Source organism: Nomascus leucogenys, chromosome X (genome assembly GCF_006542625.1).
Source record: "Nomascus leucogenys isolate Asia chromosome X, Asia_NLE_v1, whole genome shotgun sequence".
In the NCBI taxonomy this organism is placed as follows: Eukaryota; Metazoa; Chordata; class Mammalia; order Primates; family Hylobatidae; genus Nomascus; species Nomascus leucogenys.
Genome location: NC_044406.1, coordinates 17,230,121 through 17,240,197, shown reverse-complemented (window position 1 = coordinate 17,240,197; position 10,077 = coordinate 17,230,121). Strand labels below are relative to the sequence as shown.

At 42.3% G+C, this 10,077-nt stretch overlaps 1 protein-coding gene across 1 annotated transcript in view; it reads right to left on the bottom strand.

Annotated features, from left to right (window-relative positions):
• Positions 1-383: 383 nt before the first annotated feature.
• The window catches only part of PPEF1 (protein phosphatase with EF-hand domain 1), a 136,711-nt gene continuing 127,017 nt past the window's right edge, over positions 384-10,077 (bottom strand). The window contains exons 17-19 of the mRNA XM_012500894.2: positions 4,246-4,409; positions 2,495-2,579; positions 384-1,029 (exon numbers count right to left, since the gene is read on the bottom strand). Of these exons, the coding sequence (XP_012356348.1) occupies positions 818-1,029; positions 2,495-2,579; positions 4,246-4,409 (461 nt within the window). The 3' untranslated portion in view covers positions 384-817. The remainder of the gene's footprint in view (positions 1,030-2,494; positions 2,580-4,245; positions 4,410-10,077) is intronic.

The window sequence follows — 10,077 nt, the reverse complement described above, 5'->3', positions numbered from 1 at the left end:
GGTAACTTCATTATTATGCCAATTGAAGCTGGCCTGAGATGACACAGGACCTCAGCATGGGTGACCCCATTTTGACTTTTAGTCTAGTCTGTTGGGGCCTGGTGAAGGAGCTTAGTCCAAAACAATGGGCTCCTACAATTTTCATTTAACAGTATGCATAAGCAAGCCTCCATCTTACCAATGAAGGTGTCAAACCATATTAATTATAGAGCTCAATCCAAGTGTATTCACTTTGTATCTCCAACATACACACACACAAAAATACGCTTTTTCAAACAATACACTCCCACAGATTGCCCCCAAGAATCCAATATGGTTCTCATCCCTGAAGGGTGGATCCCTTAATTGAGGATCACTGGCTTATAAAATCTCCAAAGAAGAGCACAGTTTAAAGATGGAAAGACTTTATTCCATGAATAACCTGGTATTCCTCCTGTCTCCCTCAGTCACTCACAGATGTCGTGCTTAGTAGTTTTCTCTTGTGCTGTGTGAGTTCCTTTCAGGATGGTTTCAAACCGCTCTGGCCTCCTGGTTAGATGGCACTCAGGAGAACACCACTAGGTTCAAACCCAGTTTCTTGCTGGCAATATGTAGGTACTAATGCTGAAACCAAATCCTATTACTGACATTTAACCTAATCTTACCAATAACAGCTTGCTAGGGACTTCCAAAACCCATACTATGCATCTGTTTGTGGGATGAATTGGGATCTGCTTTTCTCTGCTACTGACTGAATTTCAGGCGTGTTGGAAAGGACTGTACTTGTGATTTGGGCCTAGCTGTTTACAGGGAGCCCGAGGGAAGCTCTCATTTGTGTTTAGCCAAGGTTGCTGACATCAGGTTTCATCAAGTCCCCATATCTATGCACTACATAGAAAGCCTTTAAAAACTCATTAAAGTCAATGCTTCCATCTTTGTTCAGGTCCATTATGTTGGCAAGCTTATTCACTTGGGAATCATCAATAAGAACACTGTAGTGAGAACTAAAAAGTTTCCACATGGCACGAAATTCTTCCATGGAGATCAGGCCTAAAAGAATATAGGAGAAGGTTGTGAGTGTTCATTTTAAGACTCATCTAAGGCAAGGGTTGGGGAAGCCACACTGATTAAATAGCCCCAATTAGAAACTCACTAAAATGCCTGACCATGAAGATACTGAAGGATATGGAAGAGTAAGATCATAAATATAAGAAACAGTATGTCACTTTCAACTACCAAGGGATCCTGAACTTATTCTAAAGCCAGAATGAGCAAACAGTGAAGAAATGGGGACAGGGCTGTGGACTATGGGACTAAATGTGGTATAGAAATTACAAGACCTGAAATAGAAAGGTGAGGTGCATGGAAGGAGGGCAGAGAAGAGGGTGACATCAAAGCAGAGGGAGAAGATACCCTGGGAGTCAATAAGAGGATTACAAACAATGGTGCTGCCTTTTTCATAGGCAATAATTTACTTTAATGTGTTGATCATTGATTTTTTTTTTTTTTTTTTTTTTTGGTGTTCAAAGGTCTCTGCAGTAGGGGATTATCTGATGAGTTTTTAAAAATTTGAAAATAAGTAATTGTGCATCAAAGCTAAAGGCAGAAGGCCGGGCGCAGTGGCTCACGCCTGTAATCCCAGCACTTTAGGAGGCTGAGGTGGGCAGATCACCTGAGGTCAGGAGTTCAAGACCAGCCTGACCAACATGGAGAAACCCCGTCTCTACTAAAAATAAGAATTAGCAGGGTGTGGGGGCGCATGTCTGTAATCCCAGCTACTCAGGAGGCTGAGGCAGGAGAATCGCTTGAACCTGGGAGGTGGAGGTTGCAGTGAGCCGAGATCCTGCCATTGCACTCCAGCCTGGGCAAAAAGAGCGAAACTCTGTCGCAAAAAAAAAAAAAAAAAAAAAAAAAAAGCAGAAAACGAGTTTTCATAGCCCTTAGTCCCCAAAACAGAATCAGATTTCTAGGAATGATTTTTATGGCCATGAGTAAATAAGATATTGAAATGGATAGTAAATCATCTTTTCATTTGTGCTGGTGATTTACAAAAAGTTATTCCAGTTTGACTGATGGCTACATAGGCTTCTGTAGGACTCTATGGTCTGGAATACAGAGCCTGTAGCCAAACTAAAATAACAATAATATTAAATAAGTTTGTTTTTCCCCTCAAGTTTCATCATGTTAAATGAAAAATGAAATAGATAAAATCAGAGTTCTGATTTCAGAGAACCAGATTAGCCTTTGCTTTCTACTACTGCTACCCCATTTTGACTTTTAGTCTAGTCTGTTGGGGCCTGGTGAAGGAGCTTAGTCCAAAACAATGGGCTCCTACAATTTTCATTTAACAGTATGCATAAGCAAGCCTCCATCTTACCAATGAAGGTGTCAAACCATATTAATTATAGGGCTCAATCAAAGTGTACTCACTTTGTATCTCCAACATACACACACACACACACATACACACACAAATATGCTTTTTAAATGAACTCATCAAAGTTCATTTATTTACCTGAGTGATCAGTGTCAATGGCATTAAATATGATTTCCAGGTCAGATCGGTATCTGTACAGAGTTTCAACTAGAGTAGAATGAGCCTAAAATAAAGATTTTCTAAGTGTTAGAACATATTGAATTCATGACACAGATCGCTTTTAGCAAATGTAACAAACAGAAAACATCATCAACAATTTAAATTATGTGATTTAGACAGAAATCTGAGAAGGCCAGCCTTCCCTTGGAAGCCCCACCCTCTTCATTCAGTCTGTGATCCTCAGGGGACAGGGCCAAAATGAATAAGGCAGCAGTAACTAACACAGCCACCATTTATAGAGAACTTTATGTGGATTATTTCATTCGGTCCTCTACAACAAGAAGGAACAAGAACAGAACTATTATTATGTCCATTTTACAAATTTGAAAACAGGGAGATAAAGGAACTTTGCCAAGGGTCACAGAGCTGGTGAGTGGGATTTAAATCTCGGCTGCCTGAAGCCAAGGCCTGTGATCTTAGTCACCATGGTAAACTGTCTCTGAAGTGAAGTCAAAAGCCTCCTTCCTGGGGATATTTTAGTCTCTAACCTACCTTTACTTCCCTTCTCTCTGCTCTTAACGTCTCATCTTCGCTGCAAATGATCACCCAAGTCCTAGCTCCAACCAGCTCCCTTTCAGCTCAATGTCATATTTAACTGCTGATGAATTGTTAACTAATAAGTATGGGGATCTGATAAATCTCCCTGATATTCACATTCTAAGAAAAGATTCTACATTTCAAAATTCTTTCAGACGTATTCTGGGTCATGTCAGCAAGTCTGTACGCTCAGGCTTAACAAGCAATACATTAAGTATTCGAAATGGTATGTTGTATAAAAGCATGGATGTCAGGCCAGGCACAGGGGCTCATGCCTGTAATCCCAGCACTTTGGGAGGCCGAGGTGGGCAGATCACTTGAGGACAAGAGTTCAAGACCAGCCTGGTCAACATGGTGAAACCCCATCTCCACTAAAAATATAAAAATTAGCTGGGTATGGTGTCAGGCGCCTGTAATCTCAGCTACTTGGGAAGCTGAGGCAGGAGAATCACTTGAGCGTGGCAGGCAGAGGTTGCAGTGAGCCGAGATTGCACCACTGCACTCCAGCCTGGGCAACAGAGCGAGACTCCACCTCAAAAAACAAACAAAAAGCATGGATGTCATATCTCCCCTTCTGCTAGACAGCACTTAAAAAAAAAATCCAGTATTTGATGTGGACTTGTTTGTGGAAGCTTTTTCTTCTTTTTTTCTTTTTGCTTATCCTGGGAACACACAAATTTGCTGAACAGACCACAGTGTACCTGGGAGATTCCCCTTCGGCTTTTCCTAAGACTGCCACTCCATCTATTAGATTATCCCACTCCCAGCTTTTCTTTTTGTGAGACGAAGTCTCGCTCTGTCACCCAGGCTGGAGTGCAGTGGTACGATCCTGGCTCACTGCAACCTCCGCCTCCTGGGTTCAAGCAATTCTCCTGCCTCAGCCTCTTGAGTAGCTGGGATTACAGGTGGGCACCACCACACCTGGCTGATTTTTGTATTTTTAGTAGAGACGGGGTTTCACCATGTTGGTCAGGCTGGTCTCGAACTCCTGACCTCGGGATCTGCCCGCCTTGGCCTCCGAAAGTGCTGGGATTACAGGCGTGAGCCACCATGCCCGGCCACTCCCAGCTTTTCAAAGGACTAAGTTATGTTTCACCCTGGCCAGGTTTTAGCTGGGGCTATGTTTCACTTGCCTCTTGTACAGGTTTTTCAATGTGGATATTCTGGAAGCTGGACATGTATTCAACGTTTCCATTTTGGTCTATGTTTACCAGATTCGAACTCAGGGATCTCCATGGTAAGTTCAGCCCCAAAATGTTCTCCATGCAAAAAGCCCACTGGCTCACAGAAAGTTTTCCTAACAACAACAATAACAAAGCCCAAATGATTTGTTAAAATATGATTTTAAAGAATGCAACCTCCTTGGGAGAGCCAGGGCAGCATGGGGCCAGCTGCTCTCCCTCATAATTTATTCTCCCAGGCCCTGCAGCCCTGAAGGAGAAGTAACTCAAGGATATCTTCAGTGTTCCACAGATCGTGTCCTTCCTGTCACCTGTAAGAAATCAGACTTTAGGTGTTAGATTTTTTTTTCCTTTTTTTGATTAACAAAGTAAGATATGCTTATTTATTTATTTTTTTGAGAAGGAGTCTGGCTCTTGTCACCCAGGCTGGAGTGCAGTGGTGCCATCTCAGCTCACTGCAACCTCCGCCTCCTGGGTTCAAGTGATTCTCCTGCCTTAGCCTCCCGAGTAGCTGGGATTACAGGTGCACGCCACCATACCCGGCTAATTTTTTGTACTTTTAGTAAAGATGGAGTTTCACCATGTTGGCCAGGCTGGTCTTGAACTCCTGACCTCAAGTGATCTGCCCACCTTGGCCTCCCAAAGTGCTGGGATTACAGGTGTGAGCCACCATGTGTGGCCTAGGTTTGCTTATTATAGAAGATTTGAAAACACAAAAGAATACAAAGAATAAAAGATGTATTATTCACCTGTCATTTCACAACTAATATTCTTTTCCTCCTAATATATGTAATTTTTCAAAACACAAATATCTTTATTACATATAGGCTGTTTCTATTTTTATATGGATATCCATTTGGCCCAGCATCGTTTATTGAAAAAGACTCCTTTGCCCACTGCTCAGCAGTGGGACCTTCAAGTGTCTATATATGCATGAATCTGTTTCAGGATTCTCTACTTGCTTCCATTGTCTATATGGGTATTCTGGTGCCAACTGCATACCATTCTAATTACTGTACTTTTATAATCTTGATATATAATAGGGAAAGTCTTCCCACCTTATTCTTTTTCTTCAGGAACATCTTGGCTATTTGGGGCTTTTTGTAATTCCACATGACTTTTAGATACAGATTCTCAAGATCTACTGAAAAATCCCCACCTTGGGATTTTGACTGAGATTGCATTGAAACTATAGCTCAATTTGGGAGGAATTTGTATCTTGACAACTTCAATCCTTATAGTTCTTGAACACAGTAATACCCACCCATTTATTTCAGTCCCCTTTGATTTATCTTAATAATATCTTAGAAATCTCATACCTCCCCTGTCTCTACTAAAAATACAAAAACTTAGCCGGGCATGGTGGCGGGCGCCTGTAGTCCCAGCTACTCGGGAGGCTGAGGCAGGAGAATGGCGTGGACCCAGGAGGCGGAGCTTGCAGTGAACCAAGATCGTGCCACTGCACTCTAGCCTGGGCGACAGAGCAAGACTCCGTCTCAAAAAAAAAAAAAAGAAATCTCATACCTCATGCATTAGGTTTCTCCCACAGTACTTGATTATCTATTGTGAATGGTATCTTTTAAGATTTTTGTTATCTAAAAGCTAATTGCTGGCTACCCCAGCTATCAATTTATTCCCACTTAGCTCCAAAACTAGTCTTTTTTTTTTTCCACGTTTTGTGATACTAGAGCTGGACCCTGTCATCATTTCCTCTTTGGCAGCTCATATAACGTTAGGCTCTGTTAGTAGACAGTGCAGGAAGAACACTGCAAAGAATAGCAAAAGAAAAAGCTTTTCTTTCTGGTTCTGGTGTGCCTTGCTTCTTGTTTCTACAGCACAGCATGGTTAGCATGTGTGGAAAATGTAGTGGCACCCACCTTCTAGTAAATTTCACTGACACCACAGCCCATGGCTTCCTCGTCATTAGTGTGTGGGAGATGCGGTGGTGCACAGCCCAAAGAGGGTCTTGCTGGCACCTCAGTGGGTGGCTCCATCCTCTCTAGTCCTGGCCCACCAGCTGGAGACCCAACTGTAACGTGAGGCACCTCAGTGAACTTCTGCCCTATCCAGTGGACCATAGCCACATCCTTACCAATGAGGGCTTGATCTAGACCCAGCTCTAACTTGAGGCACCTCAGTGAACTTCTGCCCTATCCAGCGGACCATAGCCACATCCTCACCAATGGGGGCTTGATCTCATCTCTTGATTGGGAGTAGGGGTCCCTTCCAAGTTTTTCCTTCCTTGGGTCCTCTCTCTCAGCCTTAGACAACAGCTCCTCCCTACACTTGCACTGGTTATTTGTTGTTGTTTTTTTTTCTCTCTCTCTCTCTCTCACCATGGTTTCATCAAATTCAACAGTTTCCTCAAAGAACCATTTTTTGGCCAGGCACAGTGGCTCATGCCTGTAATCCCAGCACTTTGGGAGGCCAAGGCAGGTGGATCACCTAAGGCCAAGAGTTGGAGACCAGCCTGGCCAACATGATGAAACCTTGTCTCTACTAAAAATACAAAAATGCAAAATACAAAAATAATTAGCTGGGCGTGGTGGCATGTGCCTCCCCAGCTACTCGGGGAGGCTGAAGCAGAAGAATTGCTTGAACCTGGGAGGCAGAGGTTGCAATGAGCCAAGATCGTGCCACTGCACTCCAGCCTGGATGACAGAGGGAGACTCCATCTCAAAACAAAACAAAACAAAAACTAATTTTTTTTTTACTTTGTTAATCATAACTTCAACTTTTACATTTAAGGTTATCATCAATGCCTCTCTAATTTGCATCCCATAAATTCTAATACATTGTATTTTCATTGTCATTCAGTTTCAGCATTCTAATTTCCATTGTGATTCTCTTTGAGCCAAGGATTATTTCCTTTTTTTTTTTTTTTTTTTTTTGAGACGGAGTCTCGCTCTCTCTCCCAGGCTGGAGTGCAGTGGCGCGATCTCGGCTCACTGCAAGCTCTGCCTCCCGGGTTCATGCCATTCTCCTGCCGCAGCCTCCCGAGTAGCTGGTACTACAGGTGCCCGCCATCACGCCTGGCTAATTTTTTGTATTTTTAGTAGAGACGGGATTTCACCATGTTAGCCAGGATGGTCTCGATCTCCTGACCTTGTGATCCACCCTCCTCGGCCTCCCAAAGTGCTGGGATTACAGGCGTGAGCCACCGCGCCCGGCCTGAGCCAAGGATTATTTCTAAGTATATTTCTCATTTCCAAGCCAAAGGGTGATTTTATTACTATCTTATGTTACTGAGTTGTATATGTCAGAGAATTTATTCTGTAATGTTTCCAATACTTCAAAACCTATTGAGATTCACTTTATGTTCCAGTGTGCAGTCACTTTTTGTAAATGGTCTATTTGTGCTTGATAAGAATATGCATTCTGAAATCTGGGTACAGAGTTCTATGTAGTCTTTTAAGAAAAAAGTTTGCTGGCCGGGAGCGGTGGCTCACGCCTGTAATCCCAGCACTTTGGGAGCCCAAGGCGGGTGGATCACGAGGTCAGGAGATCAACACCATTCTGGCTAACACGGTGAAACCCCATCTCTACCAAAAATACAAAAAATTAGCTGGGCATGGTGGCACACGCCTGTAGTCCCAGCTACTCAGGAGTCTGAGGCAGGAGAATCGCTTGAACTCGGGAGGCAGAGGTTGCAGTGAGCCGAGATCACGCCACTGCACTCCAGCATGGGAGACAGAGCGAGACTCCGTCTCAAAAAAAAAAAAAGAGTCTGCTAATCTTTTATCTGTTTGTTCTTTTAGTTCCTGAGAGAGGAGTATTAAAACCTCCCTCTATCATGGTAGATTTTTCTACTTCTACTTTTTATTCTGTCAATTTTTGTTTTGAATAGTTTTGAAGCTATATGAATAAGTACATACACATTTAGAATGGATTCAATTGGCATAATTAATATTTTATCATTATGAAATGTCCTTTTTTATTTCTAGTAATATATACTTCCTTAGAGTCTACTTTGCCTGATACTAATAAAGCTGTCTTCGCTTTGTTTTTGTTAGTGTTTTCATGGTATATGTTTTTCTAAATTTAATTTACAGTGTTTTGTATATATGATTCTATGGTCTAATTTTGCAACTGTTGAGAAATCTATCAGTCTAATTGTTATCTCTTTGTAGCAATATGTGTTTCCTCTCTGCCTGCTTTTTAAAGATTTTTTCTTTGCTACTGGTGCTCTGGAGTTTCACAACAAATGTGTGTAGGTGTGGATTTAACTTCATTCTACTTGAGAATCACTGTTCCTCTTTATGAATTTGAGTCTTTTATCAATTCTGGAAATGTCTCAGCCATTACCATGTCAAATATATGGTCTCTTACATTCTATTCTCTCCTCCCAGTACCCTGAGTAGGTGTATGTTCAACTTCTCATTTTACTGTTCATAACTCTTGGTTGTTTGAGACAGAGTTTCACTCTTGTCACCCAGGCTGGAGTGCAATGGTGCGGTCTCGGGTCACTGCAACCTCCGCCTCCTGGGTTCAAGCAATTCTCCTGTCTTCAGCCTCCCAAGTAACTGGGATTACAGGCACCTGCCACCATGGCCAGCTAATTTTTTTTTTTTTTTGTATTTTATAGTAGAGGTGGGGTTTCACCATTTTGGCCAGGCTGGTTTCAAACTCCTGACCTCAGGTGATCCGCCCACCTCAATCTCCCAAAGTGCTGGGATTACAGGCATGAGCCACTGCGCCTGGCCTGTTTATAACTCCTGAACTAATTCTTTCTTGAGTAGCGTCTAATCTTCCGTTTAACCCATCCATTATGCTTTTTCTTTTTCTAACAAGCATATTTTCTATCTCTTTGGTTTTTCTTCAAATCATTCCCAAATGCATGTTTCTGGTTCCATATTTCCTTTGAACATATTTATTTGATAATTCCAATATTTGATGTCCTCGGGGAAATAACTGTTGTTTCTGCTGACTCTCACTCATGGTAGTTTGTATCCTTGTTTGTTTGGTAATTTTTGATTGTGAGCTCATGTGAGTTGATCTTAATCTCTGGATACGCGAGTGGCCAAAATTAGGGATGCTTCCCTCAAAGACAAATTTGCATTTGCTTGCCAGGAGTCAGGGAGCATTACAGACTTAGGACAACTTTAGCCACTTTGAGGGTGCAAGCATGATGATGGAAATCTCAAATTCAGCTTTTCCATCTTTCTACTATATTATAATTTAGTCTCAGAATTGATTGCTATACCAATATCAGCATTGGGCCCCAGGACAATCTAGCCTTTTGTGCTTTCTTGTTGCTCTATGCTCCCACATGTGGTTTCAAATCATCTTTCACGGAAAGTGAAGATGCAGCTGGAAGATTCACGTTACTGTGAGGCTGGTAAATGCATTAACATTCTACATCCTACAAAATCTAGCTGTTTGTTAACAAGAAGGCCCTCCAGAATGTCTAGTCTAGCATACTATCAGAATAGAGGTTTAGGGCCCGGTGGCTCACACCTGTAATCCCAGCACTTTGGAAGGCCAAGGTGGGCGGATCATGAGGTCAGGAATTTCAGACCAGCCTGAACAACATGGTGAAACCCCATCTCTACTAAAAACACAAAAATTAGCTGGGTGTGGTGGTGCACACCTATAATCCTAGCTACTTAGGAGGCTGAGGCAGGAGAATTGCTTGAACCCAGGAGGCGGAGGTTGCAGTGAGCTGAGATCGCGCCACTGCACTCCAGCCAGGGCAATAGAACAAGACTCTGTCTCAAAAAAAAAAAAAAAAAAAAGTTTAATTCAGGGTTGTTGTTAGTTTTCCAAGTTGAAAATAGCTTGCTA